General features: G+C 40.6%; 1 protein-coding gene across 4 annotated transcripts in view; it reads left to right on the top strand.

Moving 5' to 3' along the window:
• The window catches only part of pknox2 (pbx/knotted 1 homeobox 2), a 128,661-nt gene that overhangs the window by 63,685 nt on the left and 46,890 nt on the right, over window positions 1-18,086 (top strand). For all 4 annotated transcript variants that reach the window (XM_034232728.1, XM_034232730.1, XM_034232729.1 and 1 more), the window contains exons 2-3: window positions 3,978-4,084; window positions 6,233-6,369. In XM_034232728.1, the coding sequence (XP_034088619.1) occupies window positions 3,998-4,084; window positions 6,233-6,369 (224 nt within the window). In that variant the 5' untranslated portion in view covers window positions 3,978-3,997. The remainder of the gene's footprint in view (window positions 1-3,977; window positions 4,085-6,232; window positions 6,370-18,086) is intronic.

Below are 18,086 nucleotides of genomic sequence, written 5' to 3'. Positions count from 1 at the left end.
GATACACTGTTTCTGTTTTCATTCATGTATTACTCTTGGAAAGCTTGGATAAAAGCTTGGATAAAAGCGTCTAATAAGTAACATGTGATGATGATGATGATGGAAAGGAGACCTATCATGCAAAATGCACTTCTTGATGTCTTTTATACATGAATATGTGTCCCCGGTGTGTCAGGGAACTCACGCAGCGTCAGAAAATAAACCCTCTCTATTTTCCTCCGTACCCAAATCTCTAAAAACGGGGCTACAACGGATCTGATCCAGATTTGTGTCCGATATGACGTAATATCTAAAATGTAGGCTGGCTTTACACCAACGGCCCTATCAGAAACGTTGCTATCAGAAACAATGCCCGACTCTTTTGGACATAATATGGTCGGTGCATGTTTACATTAGCATCGCTAACACTCAGAGCTAACCTGTACTGGAGAGCATGTGTGTGAAGAAGCAGGAAATAAAAAGGAACTCACCTTGTGGTATAACCGGCAAGACAGAAAGCCTTTGAGCTCCAGACTGTTTCAGAGATAATCCTTGATAATCCATGATATGGCGTTTCATCACCGCAGTAGCTGCCAGTAGAATCTCCCGCATGAGCTCAGCTCTATACCCCAAATCAGCACTTTTGAAACAGGAAGTGAAATGGAGGGATATGAGGCATGGCTAGAATGGGTGATCTGTTTGGTATTTTGAGCAAAACACTTCATAGACATGTTTTTTATATATTTTTATATATCTGAGACCTAAGCTATTGCCTACAAATAGCATGATAGGTGACCTTTAAAGAAAAAAATGAAGCAAAATGTGTTGGCGCTATTGGCAATCAATGACCAAACTACCTAATGACATTACCAACATCCTCAGCTGTAAGCATTAGCATACAGCTAGGCACTTAAACTCACTAAACATTAGCATTTTATTATGCTGATGTTAGCATTTAGCTTGACGTATTGCTGTACAGCCTACAAGTTGCTTGCATGAAGCGGTACCTCTTCCCCATCCTTTGGTAGGAGGAGAGAGAGAGTAAAACTCAAATCAGATTACAGTGACATCAACCATCTACTTCACCAACATGGTTATTTCAGGTTTGGAGTTTGACAAGAGAGAGAGTCACATCTTTGTACACCACACATTTGCTTTTAATCATCCGTTGCAAAACCCCTGCCAGGTCACAATCCGGAGTGCAAGACATGTTCTCTGTGACACTTCTTGTGTTGGAACCACATGGCAGATCAGGTTTTATGTCGCTTTGGTTTTGCAGCAGGAAGCATTCCTATTCCACATTTGATATAAGTTCAACCCTGTACAATAAATTCACCTTTCATACCGAAGCAGACGAGTCTATGGACATGGTGGGGTGTGAAGGCCAGAGGCAGTGATCACATTTGTTTTCAATGTGGTGGTAAACGGGGTGTAACTGCAGCCATGCCACAGACTCACCTTACATCAACGCAGCAGAGGCCCGGGCTGTCAGAGGATTGTTGGAAGTTGAATGCTGAATAGAAGCTTTTCTTGCTGCACAGAATCCGATGAAAGGGTACAACTGCTCCAATCCAAATTCAAAACCCTTTGATGTTTGTTGGAATAATTTTATGCCTACTTCTCATTTTCTATTTTATGCTTGCTTTTGAATTTTGATTGCGACTACAGGCACTTTTCAATTGATATGCATTATGAACTCTGTAATAATTCAAAGGCCTTTGTTGAGGAACAAACATGTCATTTGTCTTCAAAATGAATTGTATGACTTATTGTGTTACAGTAAACCTATGGCGAGTTCAGAGAGAGTAGCTCCACATGATTATCGTCTCTTTTGTCGTAGAGAGTTTGACTTTTAGTTTGATCAGATTGTCTGCTTGTGTGAGTTTTTTATTTGACTGTTGAAACAAAATCTTCTTGTTTGTTGGTGTTTTTGCTGCGTACTTTCATGCTGTAGTAAACATTGCATGGCATGTTTTTGTACGCATATTTGTCATTTATGGATGCACAATTGCCTGCTCAAATTTGGCGTTTGGTCCTTAGAGGGATGGCGAAACTTGAGAGGCTGCCTAAAATACTGCAGTAATTGGAATTGCTTTATCTTTAGTCTCATCAATTAATGTGCAATTTTCCATTCAATCATTATCACGCTGACTGCATTTGCAATTAAAATGAGCACTGATAACAGAGAAGATGCATTTCAGCTGATACCAGTTGGAATGAGAAGAGAAACCAGGAGGCGCAATCAGTACACAAGATGACTCGCAGAGACACACACATGGCACACACAGAAGTGTGAACACACACACTGCAAACATCTAGTGCTGCACTAACTACAAACATGGGAGGAAATTAAGTCAAATGAAATACCATTTCCACACACACATGCATACACTGCACACACACAGTATGTTTTCACGCAGACAAGATAAAACATGCAGATTTGTGACAAAAACGCCAAATTACGAATTGTCCATGACACATAACCATCCTTTAACACCAACATGGTGGCAGCAGTGGTGCATTTGGATGCCTCTCAGATGGAGACGCTCTCAGCCAGTTGTCTTGTGTCTGACGGAGAAGTCTGAGACATTGAGTCTGGCTCTCAGTGGCGGGAAACTTGATGATTTGTATTGTCCCGATCAGCTGCTCACATCTCTTCCTGTGTTTCAGCTAGAACCTGAAAAGAGACTTTTTATTTGATAAATCAGGGCTCAACTCACAGATGAGTGAAACTACAGGAGGAGCATAGAGCAGGGTTTGAAAGTGCTGATTGCAGCGTAAGAGTTCCTTTATGCCAGAATTAGACACACACTCATTAATGTTCCTGTAATATTCCTATGAAGTGGGTCTGGGGTATTCATTAACACATGTATAGTTAGCCCATTTATGGTATATTTACATTTGTTATGATGTCAGTTTGTATTTCCATTTATAGTATTCGCATGATCCTTTCATATTCTGGCTGTGATTATTACAAATATTTTCCCCCAGTGGCTCGAGATATTCAGCAAACATCCTGATTTTAAAGGAATGTTGAAGTCCATTAAAAGCGCTATATTGAACTTTATAGTGTCTGTATACATCCGTTTGTCCAGGCTTACAGTTATAGGTTTTATATTGGTTTTAGTACGGTTAGAAAGCTTTGATAAAGTTTACCCTCATATTTATCTAAGCAGCCTTTCCCCCCTCAGGTCAAACTGGTAACTTACAGGACATTTTCATGCAGTGTGTACACATAGGTTATATGTAGCTTCAGGAGGGAGCACCTGCTGAGCCTAATTGCTGCGGTAGGGGGTCTGTGCGTGTGTGTGTGTGTGTGTGCATGTGTGCGTGCGTGCGTGCACGCGTGCGTGCGTGCGTGCGTGTGTGTGTGTGTGGGGTGGGGGTTACAGCGGTGTTCCACAGGGTACCGCCCTCAGCCCTGTGGGGTCCCGGCCAATAGCAATTAGCCCGCCAACAAGAGCCCTAATTAGCCCTCTTGATTGGCTCGGAGACAGCAGCACAACAACACCAGCAGCCAACACACAGAGAGGACCAAGGTGACTCCTCCAGAATGCACTGCTTTAAAGACAGCTATACTGTAATTAGTAAACAAGCATAGCTGTCTGTAATTGGTAAACAAGCAGTCGGGTTTGTTTGCGGTGTCATTATGAACCTGCTGGTATGTAAAGTATTTCTGTAAAAGGCTCATATGATTGAGTCTGTGTTGCTCTCTTTTCTTTCTGCTTGGTAGCATTGTCAGATCACTCAGTATTAATACATCATCCGGCTGACAGTCTGCTCTGCAATACATGCTGAGGGGGACTGAGGGGAGTCAGGAACAAGAGATGAGTTAATGGAGAAGGGTGAAAGGAGTGTGAGAGGCAAGAGTGAGATGTAGCGTGAGAATCACATTATTTAATCATAGAAACACCTGCTGGCTGCTGCTGTGATAGAAATAACAATCATTCCTTTATTTCTATACACTGAATTTATTTGTTCTTCTGTTTCTTTCACAGTCTAAATGTAAAGCTATCCCATGATGCAAAATGTGTCTCCAGCACCTGCAGTGACAATGATGGCCACCCAGAGCGTTCCTCCACCATCGTACCAGGAGAGCCAACAGGTCAGAGCTTCATCAGACTCTACATCAATGCTTGAATACCAACTCAATCTCCAGAGTAAAGAAATGTGAAAGGCCCAAAAAGCTATTCCTCAGGTTCATTCATTGTTTAGATTTTTGTATTTGTGTAATCTGTGCTCTGTTCATATTGTGCGCCAATCAGATTAATCAATTTATGAATTTTTATCTTAGGGACAATTCAAACGTTTAGGCTGATTAGCATGCAGTGTTTAAACCTTATAAATAATGACCTATTTAGTCATATATTCATATATTTGTACAGGCATTACCTTAAAAGTTACATTTCTTCATAATCAGTATAGCATAAAAATATCGCCCAATGTTTCATAGTACCGGTAGATACTTGTTATTTTGTTAAATTATTATTACATGTATTCATTTTTTGTATCATTCTTTCCATTCTGACATCAAAACAAATACAACTCATAGTTTTCCCTTTGGGTTCTGTTAACACCCACTTTTTTCACATTAACTAATGATTAATGTGTTGAAATATTGTTAATAAATAAAATACCAATAACAGAAATCCAAATAGATTACTCCTTTTTGAGGTTTGGTGCTGTGTAAAACCATTGTTAACTCACAGAGCAAATGAACATCCATTGTATGTAACCTTGTTCTACAGCTCAGGTCTCACAGATCCCAAGTGTAAGGTTGAATTATATTTAATAATTAAGACATAAGTGATGCCTACAGTATGTCAAAGTGTGAGAATAAGAGGTCGGGCCCCAGCGTGCAGTGTTAAATACACACGTGATGCCCCCCACAGGTCAGTGAGCTGAATGTAGTGTACCTGTGGCAGGATGAGGCCCCCCCCCCCCCCCCACCACCTCTGCCTGTTCGCCCAGAGGATTAGTGCCATGGGAGAGCTCCGAGTTGCAGTCTGTGTGCTCGGTAAATGCAAATGAGAGCTAGTTAAGTGTGAAGAAGCTAATTTATTTCCCATTTGGTGCTGGGATTAAGACTTGAAGCTTCCTCCCACCCCACCGACTCAAAAAAAGAAATGCGTGGGGGTTGTAAGACTCATTTCCTCAGAGAGAACAAATGGGAGACAAAAGTGGGGTGGAAAAGGATAAAGAAGACAACGGATGGTGTTCGTGAAGCATGTCACTCCCCCCGACTTAAATATCTCACAGACTATAGATGGCTCGCCATGAAAGATGCTCTGATATCCTAACCTTTAGTATTCAAACAAGTTGCAAACGAATGATCCCCCTCAGGCTCCATTGTACTTTTGTTAAGTGTTAAGTAACAAATGAATGCATGTTAACTTAAGATAGGGGACATGGTAAATGATAACAGGCTAGCTGTGTCATGGCCATGGATTTATAAAGAGAACTTGATACAGCGTCGGAGGTGAGGTCCGGTTCATTCTGACAGGCGGTACTGCAGCATCAGGACTAAGACCACCAGACTGAGGGACAGTTTCATCCCACAGGCCAGAAGACTGTTAAACACCTGAACTTTTAAAACAACATACATAACATTCATCTGGCTGCTACTTAGAAATTACGTATCTAATATATAACCAAGTCCAATAGTCCATAGTCCAATAACCTGTAGATTCTTATTGTACAATTTCACTTTTTACTATTTTTCTTTTTGTATTTACTTGCACTATTTTTTTCAGTTGTATTGTGTTGCACTGTTGGAGGAGCCTGTGACCTAAGATTGTCATCGTCATAACTACACTGTAGCTATGTTCACATACTAAAAGCCTTGAACCTTGAGTTTTTCCGTACTGTGAAGTTAATACAAATAAAAAAAGAAGTAAAATACAATAGTCTGATTTACACAGTTGTCTCTTTTCAAATTAACATCAGTGTGAAAAAGTATTTTTGGGCCCAAATGAGTTCATGTGACTGACCCGAATGTGTGGGGCTTGGTAACGGTATGCATGTTAGCATGCTAATGTTAGCATTTAGCTCAATCCACTGAAGTGTCTACATACAGCCTCGTGACCAGTATGGGGCTAATTATTTTTCTTACGTACTGAGGACTGAAGCAAACATTATTTCACCCTCCTCAGTTTAAACTCTTAATCTAAAGACCAATATGAAAACAATGTGAGCAGTGAAAAACAAAAGTTGAAGGGTTAAATCATTTTGGTGTGGTTTTCTGTGTCCTCAGATGACAGGCACCACTCAGCAGAACACCAAGACCCCACAGGTCCACATCCCAGCAGCCTCTGCAGCAGGAAACGCCTCCGTCAGCGTGACCCTCGACCCCCAGGCCCAGCTGGAGTCTGACAAGAGGGCCGTCTACAGGTCGGTGCAATCTCCCATGAGGGCTTCATGTGTTTATTGGTCTGTTTGGGGTGAACAATGGAACCATGAAACAAAATGTTGTCTTGCAACTGGTAATCCCTTTACCTTTTGAAAAATAATTGTGACTAGTTGTCTAGTTTGGTAATGTGCACCATTGTGCCCTCAAGTTTTCCTTCACTTTTTCATTTGAAATATGATATTTTCTCTTTATCCCCACGCTGGCTTTGGCAAATTGTCCCAAATTGACTTAATGTGCTTCTTGGCCACAAAAACAAGTGTTGCTTAAATATGTTGCATCTAACTAACCATGACTTAAAAGCTTCTGGAAATCAGACTTGAAGGGTGCCTGCTTAAATGTTCTCTTAGTGTTGTTCATAAAGCAAAGAACACCTTCAGTAATGCTTTCACTCATCAGAGGCGAGCAGGAGCACCCTCATTTCCTGTACTTTGAATGTATTACATTTCTCTGAGTCACAACCTGTGCAGTGTATTCTGGGATAGGGATTACCACTCTGTTAGGGTTAGCAAATGAATGGATGCTTGGATGACTAACTAGTCATATTGTCAGGTAGATATCAACACCAAAAATGAACAGTTATTTCAATTTTCACATTACATCACACGTCAGATGCTTTTATCCAAAGCGACTTACATTCAACACTGTGGGCAATCCCCACAGGAACACTTTGGGGTGAAGTGTCTTGTCTAGGGAGGACACAGCGGAATGTTTGACTGCAGCGGGATTCGAACCAGTGCCCCTGTGATCTGAAGATCAGCACACTAACCACTGAGCCACACCCTCCCTTTCACCCCTGTTTATTGAAGGCAGTGTGGAATTTCCCAGAATAATCCTCATGCAGTATCAGTGCCTTTAAGTACTTTCAGAACAATGTGTAGCATGCTCTGATTAAAAGCATGGGGAAATGTTCCCTGATCATTTTCACACTGTGTAGATAAGCCTTTTGTGTTTTTTGTCTTTTGTCACCCTTATTTTAGGATGTTTACAGATCGCCCTACAGACATTGGTTCCAAATGATATTTGTACGACCCATGTAGAAGCCCTTGAAGGCACCACCTTCTGAGGTGTAGAAAATAAGCAAGAACATCACTGCTGGGTGAAACCAAACACTCTAGTAAAAAACACCTCACTCCTCTCTCAGCGTATCACTAGAATATTGATGCATCCTTATAATGAGCTTGTATTATCTATTTATGAAGTAAATTATTCAAAATACAGACATTTTTAATCGAGCTGGTGTAGGAAGCAAATCAACAGCTTACTACATTTGTTGAGTGGAAAGAGACACGAGCTGTCCTGCTGCAGCCGTCCCGTAGTGATGACACCACAGACTATGGTGGGTGTGTCCCTGCTCCTCTGGCCCCCCCGCAGGTCTCTACCACTGCTGTGCGAGGAGGGGCAGGCCCCCCCGCTCAGGCCCCCCCCCCCCCCCCCCCCCCCCCCCCCCCCCCGCTCAGGCCTGAGGCGAGCTGCCGTAAAGTCCCATCAGCTCCTCTCAGATCCATGCCGCCTTTGATGTGAGCAGCCATGTCTGCAGCAGCTCTGTAGTGTGTGTGTGTGTGTGTGTCTCTGGATCTTTCCTTCTCCTCCTTCCCCATCCCAACACAGGAAAGCAAGAACAGCAGAGAGAATATATGATGTTATTAGTGCTAATGACTTTATTAGCTGCTTGATTGGAGTGCCTGTATACTAGGGGGACCAGACGTCCCCGTTTTCCGGGTACAGTCCCCGTTTGTATTGGCCTGTTCCCGGTTGAAACTGTCCCCGGAAATGTCCCCGTTTTTTAATATACGTTAAAAACACATAGCAAGGTGAAATCAAACGTTTCATGTCAGGAAACACTGGGTAACAGACTGTGGTCAAGCCAGCCCCCACTTCGGAAAACACAGTCAAGCCAGCCCGCACGTGTATTGCGGTGCGCAAATATCCTATGGATTACGGAGGCCTGGAAAAACTGCCTTCAAAATAAAAGCCTTTACTCGGTCAATAACAAATATACCTAAAAAAACACACCAAACATATTCATATATAGGCTACTGGAGCTTAAATTAAGAAATATGTAGGCTACTATATAATGTGATCAATAATAATTTAAAACAAACTACGTATAACTACCACATTGTAACTGAGTGAATGTCAAATGTAAGTAGGCTATACAGTTATGAAGACATATGACATTTCCACTGGGTGACTAATTTCAATTGATGTTGACACCATCTCACAACACTCCTAAAATAACATTACTTTCTGAAGCACAATTTAAAATGTATGCTGTTTAAAATCTCAAATTAGATCTATTGTCCATCTATATTTTGATTATTATTTAATGGAAACCGTCCATAATCAAACAGTCATTCGAAGTTAATCAAATACTTATTTCACTTCAGGGTGATAGCAGGAGACCCCATCTAGTCAATCAGAGAAAATCAGGACAATCTGATGTAGAGTTTCAAAATAAAAGACCTTTGAAGTCTCATATATGAGCTATCTTCCTTCTGTTTGTATCCAACAGTTCAAATGTTCGAATTACATTGAACCAGAATCTTCCCCCTTTTTTCTTTAACAGTGAAGAAAATTGGATATGTTAATGATATATATTGACCGAAAAACTCAAAATGTCCCCGGTTTTAATTTTGAAAATCTGGTCACCTTACTGTATAGCCTACGGATCTGTGCATCCTCTCATTGTTGTGTTAATGAATGTAAAACTGTTTAAACATGCACAGTAGAAGAGGACTGTGTGGTGTGCGGTGGAAGAATTGCTTCAACACACAGGAGGACAACACACACACATGTATAGTATGAGATGAGAAGAAAGGCCTCACCCTCATGTGTCAGTCAGTCCGGACAGGGTTAGCTTAGCTTCGGAATCAGAATACCTTTATTAGCTTAGCATCAACACTGAAAGCAAACAGCTAGCCATGCCTCGAAAATATAATCTAAAGATGACTTTTTAGATGATATTATACATGTTAAATCTAAATCATTTGTCTAACCAAAACACAAACAAAAATAACAATTCATGTCAAGCAAATGTCTGCCCTCCAGCATCTCATCATTTGTTACGGATCGACTAATAATATCATCAATAGTGATCTTGTATACCGATACACATTACATTGTATTATCTTTTTATAACTTTTTCAATATCATTGTCAACATTATTTTCAATATCATGCTCAATTTTACTTTTCTATTTTAATTTACTTTTATTGTTATTCGTTCAAGCACTGGAGCTAATATATAATACAACTTTCTACACCCTTATTTTTACCGTATTGCTTTTTCTTTCTAATGTGTAGTAATTAACAAATAACAAATAGTTGGCAGTCTTAAATGAAGTAGTTTAAAAAATAATAATAACGTAAGTAACATAACGGCAGCAGTGCTGAATTAAGCTCCTATTTATTTTGACTGGATTCCCAATGATTTACATTTCAAAGACAGACCCTTCTGTATGTCCAAGTTATTATTATTTTTCTGTATAACCTCAGCATACCCTGCTTTTCTTGAACTCTGTTAGCACTAATATATCAATTAGAAAATGCATTCATTCTCACTCCAACTCCGCAGGAAGGATTGAATACATTACATTGCATTTAGCTGACGCTTTTATCCAAAGTGACTTACAATAAGTGCATTCGACCAAGAAGATACAAACTTGAAGAAAACAGAATTATTATAGAATCATTCCTCCATTTTGGAGCCAGGATAGCAAACCCACGTGTTTATGCTGATGGGAACTTGGGTCCCCATCGCAGTGCGGGTGCAGCGAGCTGTTTGGCTGATGCAGAGCGGAGTGCACGTGCTGGGGTGTACAGTTTAACCATGTCCTGCATTCTGGATGAGCTGCAGAGGTCGGATGGCACATGCAGGTAGACCAGCCAGGAGGGAGTTGCAGTAGTCTAGGCGTGAGGTGACGAGAGCCTGGACCAGAACCTGCGTCGCTTTCTGAGTCAGCTGGGGACGTATCTTCCTGATGTTGTAAAGCGTGTATCTGCAGCAACGGGTTGTAGCAGCGATGTTTGCAGTGAAGGACAGGTTGTTATCTAGGGTCACACCCAGATTCCTTGCAGTCTGAGTCGGGGAAACAATAGAGGTGCCGATGTTGATTGTTAGGTCAAGAGTGGGACAATCTTTTCCCGGAAGGAAGAGCAGCTCAGTCTTGTCAAGGTTGAGCTTGAGGTGATGAGCAGACATCCACTGAGAGATGTCAGCCAGACAAGCAGAGATGCGTGCGACAACCTGGGTCTCTGAGCGGGGAAAGGACAGAATTAATTGGGTGTCGTCAGCGTAGCAGTGGTATGAAAAACCATGCGGGCTAATGACTGATCCGAGCGAGTTTGTGTACAGAGAGAAGAGGAGGGGACCGAGGACAGAGCCCTTGGTGAAATTGAAGTTTCATTTCTTACTTCGCAATCCATCACATTTTCCAAAATTGGATGAATCCTTTTAAACCCTTTGATATTAAACGGTGAAACTCTGATACATATTCCCCAAATAGTATATTTGGGGAATATAACTGATGTAATATATGGTTAATTTGTCTGCATATAACATTGAAATACCTTTACAAAAATATGGAGGTCCAGCTATGAGTTTTTGCATTAACAGAAAAATGAGTTTACAACAGAGAACATTTAAACAACTTACTTTCAGTACAGAGTATTATTGGGCTCATCCCTTCTAAAACACTATCAGATAGTTCAATTATTAATTATTTTTACGAAATTGCTGAAAGAGGTTATCCCGCAATTTAGCTATTCATTTAATAGTTCCAGGATCCACATTGTTTTTGTTTAACAGGCTAGCTGCATATTACCAGTGTCTTTATGTGACACCACAGGATGGAAGTAAAACAAAATGCAACTGGAGTTACTTAGTGGTTAAATGGAGCTATGGAGAGTGTGTAAGTGTGTGTGATGGCCAATTAAAATGTTGTGATCAACAGTGGTAGAGGCAGCGCTGAGGCTCCAGCAGCATGTGCTATTAAATGATGATTATTTTCTTAAATAAAATCCTTGCTGTTACGTACCCAGAGGAGGCAGAGCAGATTAGAATTTTTGGAATTATTTCTTCCTTTGCCAGGAGATAATGACTAAACTCACCTTGTTACCTTGTTATAAACGCAATTAAATTTGACTTCACAAGTCACTGTCTCCCACAGTGAGTCAAATTATGCAAAAAACACAAATAGCACTCTTATTTTAATAGAAGTCTGATGTGCCAGTGCTCCTGCCTTTACACAGCGCTCACATGGGGGCTGTAGACTTTGAAAAAGAAAAGCTCGGAGAATCAGCAGCTCTGCCATTTTTCTTTAATTATTTTGCTCGGGAAGTCGGTGTGGGCTTTAATGTTTCTTTTCACTAATTGCTGGAATGCCAACTTTCTGAGGAGATGTGTGGTTTCCTCTCTGTCTCTCTGCCTACTTTGTTATTAGCAGCGGAGTAAATGTATGATAGGGTAATTAGCCTAATGAGTTGTGGCATTTGACTATAAAGATCCTTCTGGATTTTCTGCATCTCATTGAAAAGCTTGTGAGGCTTTTTGTGTTTTAGGTTGTGCGGGAAGCTCTCTGATGGAGAGACATCATAATAGTCTTTTTTATTTAAAACAGAAATGTCCTCGTGATGCTGAGAAAACTGTGGTAGAACGCTCTGTTTTAAGGTCACACTTTAATATCCGCCATTTGTTGGAAATAACTGATCCCTCGCTTTACATGTAGAGAAATGAGGGAATCAATGATAGCCAGTAAGATGATACTAACCAGTAATAATAATAATAATATATATAACATAATCCAACAGACAGCAATTCCCAGGGTTGGGAGGGTTACTTTAAAACGGATTCCTAAATACCTGAATAGCTATCCATCTATAAATATCGAAATATAAAAGTAATGTAAATGGGAACTTATATTCTTTTTGGATTACCTCAATATCAAATGAATTGTTAATAAAATAAATATCAATAAAATATCAATAATATGTTTTATATTCAACTGTAGTAAGACGACAGAACAATGTGCCCTTAAAAAATAAGATATTTAGTATCAAAAATGATTTTATTGATAGGAAAACTAAGAATAACATACACACTCTGTTCCTGGATACATTACCTATTCATCAAACATGTTGAACTGTGTTGGTGGTACACATGTTATTTGCATCAGAAAAAGAAAGAAGTCAGGATAAAATGAGATGTATTCTGACAGTGGGGGGGTCCACAAAGCTGTGTGGTGGAGCATATTATCATTCACTCCCTCCAGAGTGGCTCTCTGCTTGTCATTCTGAGTATTTTACATTGAAACTGGGTTTAAGGGTGTGTGTGTGTGTGGGGGGGGGGAGGGGAGGGGAGGTTAACATGCCGTCCTGCTGACAGCTGCCAAACTGCAAGACATACAGGAGTGTATCCAGCCTGGGGCGTGTGTATGCTTGTATTTGCACTTAATGGCATAAGAGGCAGACCTCTCATGTAGTACACAACAGGAGGCGGTGCGTTTAATTTGACACGTCCAAAGATGCCGTCGGCCACATTTATACTTGCCTGTGTGTTTGTCTGCCTCTGTAATGCACCATAAAGTCTGTTTATCCTCTCTGCCACAGTGCATCAATGCGTCCTCCTCCACATAGGCTCAGTCTGAGGGCTGCAGGTCACACGCTGCTGAATGCAGGAAACTGTGTCAAAGCTCAAGTGGTTTTATTGGCTGATTCTTTCATACCCGTTTTTTTATGGGTTTCCTCACTGCTTGACTTTGGATGAGAAAGGAAGTCAACACTTTTCTTTTTAACTCTGGTAACTTCGTAATCTGTCTCGTCTTTTTTGACGAGTGGCCAACAAAAAACACAGAAGACAGTCGAACTCCATCTGCCTTCAAGTCATGGAAATATAGTCATTCACTGTTGGGTTCATGTATCGTTTATTTTTGTATTAGTACAATATACACTACAAAAGGTGAACATTTAGACACACATGGTTCTAACAAAATACAAACACAGTAACACAAAATACTCATAAGACCTGACATTGCAAATACGTGTAAATTGTGTACAGATGTTTTGTTGCTTTCGTCAGTGTAGAACTACGGATACATTTCTGTGTTTCTTTGCATGTATGAAAGTGCATTTATGTATGTATACATATGACCAGAGGAATATGGAGGTGTGTGCAAGGAGGAGCAGGAAGCGAAAAGCATAAATAAAATCAAAGTAAATTATATAAAGTAATGAATAAAAAAGAGGAGAAAAGATCCTTTGAATCTTGTTGTTTTCAGGGTTTCAGCACAGCCTCATAAACAATGTGAGGGCTTTTGCGGTCAGCCCAATTTATCGTATGTTGTATTATTTTCTTAATTTGGGTATTATTTATTATTTTCTTAATAATAAGTGTGTGTTGATAATTGTGGGGATACCACACACACACACACACACACACACACACACACACACACACACACACACACACACACACACACACACACACACACACACACACACACACACACACACACACACACACACACACAGCTTCCTGGTTCAGGGGGCCTTCTTCAGAATCAGAGTTCCTTTATTAGTCCCAGGGAAGTGTAAAGTGTTACAGCAAAAAGTGGCATTTCAGAAGAAAAAAAAAGGCATGCAATAATATAGAATAAGCTAACTTATTAAATATAGAGAAGAAAAGCACACATTAGTAATGATAGAATAAAAATAAGGTCAAATAAGTACACAGCTATGGCAAAAAAAAGAAGCCATATTAGGTGTTGAGACAATATAAAAGTGCTCCACCGTCAGTGAGGGCTTTCTGCACTGTCCACCAGACCCCCCCTCTTCATTGCTGCTTGCATCGGACCATGGACCTTAAGCACTTCAGGAGGCGACATTAGAATGAAAAAGGGAGTTTGAAAAAGTAGATACAGGGAAACAGGATTTATTCAGAGTGCCAGAGATCCTTTGTGTGTTTATGTGTGTGTGTGTGTGTGTGTGTGTGTGTGTGTGTGTGTGTGTGTGTGTGTGTGTGTGTGTGTGTGTGTGTGTGTGTGTGTTTGTGTGTGTGCTCCAGAGATGTAGCCTGGGGACAGGGGGCCTTGTCGGAGCAGCGCAGCAGGGCTCCCCCACAGACTGCTTCTAATACACAGAGTACAGCCGGCCTGATTGGGCGGGGGAACAGTGGGGAGCAGAGAGAGGGAGAGACCTCCATCTCCAGCTCACATAAACGTATACCTTCAAACCCCCCCCCCCCCGTACCCCCTCGGTGGCCTTGCAGATTATTACGAAAGCAGGCAAACATGATTTATTTTGTAGACATCTTCGCTGCTTTGATTTGAGCTGGTTTTCTTGCACCGCTCTGCATCTTCAGTTGTAACATCTTGCATTGTTGGAAAGCAACTGATGACTCCATATCGTTTCAGACTTGAGGAATAATTCCTGTTGACATTGTAAGACCTTGAGAACAGTAGTTGACTAGATCCCCACACGAGGTCCATCCAGAGCTGCTCACAGTCTTCCTCAGCAGAGGGAATTGCACATGGGTTGGAATTGTATGCTCAAATGTCAATTTCTCAGCTCCCATTGTTACCCTGCTTTCATCTATCAGCCTCCTTTTGTTTTTTATTAAGCTCTTTGTGTGGATTGTATCATTTCTTTATGATTAACTATGAGTATTTAAAAAGAAGTAGTCTTACAATCAAAAAATTACATTCAAAATGTATTAGGGGTTATACAAATATACATATATGTATTATTTCAGTTCAACCCCAAAAAAAATCCATATTAGATTTAGCACCTAGCTGTCACACATCAGAAAAGCAGCAAATAAGTAAAATATCTGAATTATTGGGGGAAATAACAACATAGGTTAGGGTTAGGGCTTGAAAAAGTGTTGTTATAACCATTGAACCATAGGCTACAGGTAACTGCTAAGCTAACTGTTTACAGCTCTCCTCTACTAAGAAGAGGCCAAACAACAAAATGTAGGCTTGACTGTTGGGATAGGAAATTAATTATTGACATTTTAAACCATTTTAGACAAATATTTTCACCAACGGTTTAATCGGACACAACATCATGTTGTTAAATGTTCCGATAGCTTTAAATCATGCTTTTGGAGGTGTACTGCGTTAATGGAACCTTAGAATGGTATCTCCTTCTCCATTCTCTGACTCTGATCATAAAGCAGATGCCAGTAGAGCAGCAACCTTCCTCAACTTCATGTTTAAGTCATCACATTCCCCCGCTGGCCTCTGATTCTCCGTTTTGGGCTTTTTGTTAGTGACCCAGCACGGTGCAGTGCTGGAGGGGGGGCACGGTGCTGACTCCACTCACTGGCCATCCTGTAAATCGCTCTTTTATGGCCCTTATAATGATCCCCCAGCCGGCAATCTGCACTCCGCCGCACTGCAGATAGAGCCTGCTGCTCCTCTCTGCCAACACGGGGGCTGGGGACACTGCAGGACGTAGTGGGGGACAGGAAGGAACATATACTGTAGCGTGACCATGCACTCACACACACGTTCATAAAAATGGATGCCTTTTCACACTTCATCTACCTTATTCCTGCCCTCCTGTGTAAAGGTCATAGAAAGCGCCAAAAGGTTTTGTTTCTTTCAGAACTCAGAGGTGGCGAGGACAGACTGTGCACAATGCTTCGTCGTCAAGGATACACGTTTCACAATGCACACCCTGATTGCCTTGATAGCTTTATCTTTTTTTAAGGCTTTTATTACATTGTATATTTAAAGATTGAAATTGAAATTATGAAAATATGTCCTTTTCAAAATCTTTAATTATGCCATTTTCGATGTTTGTTATCACCTCTATAAATAAGCAAAGAAACAAACTGAATAGCAGAAGGAAAGAAAATGCAAAGATAATATATTATATGCAAATGATTTCACATCAAGCTGCTGTTAACATTCTGAGCATGTACATTAACACATTGTTTACATATTCAATTTTAGCCTAACAAAGTCTGTTGAACAAATGCACTGTGGTTTTAATGTTCTTTACTGTTCCCGGATGTTAATTAGACTCAGTGTCATTAAGAGAGACATGCTTTATTGTTATGTTCAACAACAGCAGCGACAGGAAGAACACTGCTAGCCATTATGTTAGCTGTAAAAGCTATAAAAATAATTTGACTGGATGTGAAGAGAATAAAAGAGGCTTCATGTAAAAGAGTGACTAGAAATGCAGCAGTTAGGATTTATTGGAGAGGGTTAAGCAATAATATATCAATATGTAACAGTGGCGAACCGTCAGGGCCTTCAAGGTGTTCAGAGAATACCCTGGAATACTCATATAAAACATTAAAAAAAACATAAAAAAACATTAAAAAAAATTGATTTCATTATATAAATAAGATGTAATAAAATGTATATAAAATGAATAAATGAGAATCATATGTGTTGTTGATCTGTAATATTACAGTGTTACGTTGATTTGTTTGTCCTTCTCGGACCATGCACTACGCATTTCAGTGGTTTTGTGTTCGAAAAGAAAGCAACCAATCAGATCTTGTTCTGGGTCTCTGGGTAGAATATCCTTCAACAAGGTATTCTACATCCTTGATCGAATGCCCTGGCCGTTACACTGAATGAGAGCGTGCGTTCGGACTGACAGTTTGATCAACCAATCATATATTGATTTATAGCCAATGGGCGTATTCTTTCAGAGTTTCCCTCGGTTCCAGGGTATTCTAGAAGGCCCGCTAGTTAACTGGCTCGAGACAGAGGATCTAGATGAACGCGACGAAGCAATTCATGCCATTTTATTGTTTTTAACGTTGAAATGACAAGTGCAACAGGTGAAGATGAAGTTGTTGCGGAATTGTTGTGAGTACCCTTTTCAAGACGACAATTCAGTGAAAAGACGGACATTAATGCCGCGGAGGGGCGGGGGGTGTGTGTGTCTACAGGACAGAGGGGCTAAAGAACTGTTTTGTGTTCTTGATAGCTATGGACTGACTCAGCATGTGACGGAGCCCACGCACAATAAGGGGCGCACTCTGGACTTAATTATCTCAAAGGGTCTGAATATCTCTAAGGTTGTGGTGACTGATGTTGCACTCTCTGATCATTCCTGTGTTTTCTTTGAGAGCTCTATTTCTGTTCACAAAAATGTTCAAAAAGAGGTAACCACAAAAGCGATATTTAACTGAAAATACTAGGGAAATGTTTACTCAGAATTTTTCTTCCACACTTGCCCCTGCTAACATCTCAGTAAATGGGCTAGTAGATCATTTTAATTCAAAAATTAAAAATGTTATAGATGACATTGCTCCAACTAAGGTAAAGGAAGTGTCTGGCAAGAAAATATCTCCATGGAGAAAGGCCATGACCATGAAAACAGACAAAAGAGAGGGTCGAAAAGATGAACGCAGGTGGCGAAAAACAAATCTCCAGGTCCACTTTGAAATCTATAAAGAGAGACTTGGCCTTTATAATTTGGAATTGAAAATCGCACAACAGTCTTTCTTCTCTGACATCATTACCAAAAACAAAAACAACGCACGTGCCTTGTTTGCTACCGTCGACAGACTAACTAACCCCCCAGTGTCAGTAGCCTCTGAATTTCTATCCACCAGGGCGTGCAATGATTTTGCCTTCTTCACTGACAAAATTCAGAAAATCAGACAAGCAGTCAGTGCCTCTGCATCAGGAACAGCAAATGTGTTGTCCCTATCTCCACCTAATATCAATTCA

This window comes from Gymnodraco acuticeps, unplaced genomic scaffold (assembly GCF_902827175.1).
Source record: "Gymnodraco acuticeps unplaced genomic scaffold, fGymAcu1.1, whole genome shotgun sequence".
NCBI classification, from domain to species: domain Eukaryota; kingdom Metazoa; phylum Chordata; class Actinopteri; order Perciformes; family Bathydraconidae; genus Gymnodraco; species Gymnodraco acuticeps.
The sequence above is the reverse complement of the archived record's forward strand: the minus strand, read 5'-3'. Positions and strand labels throughout refer to the sequence as shown.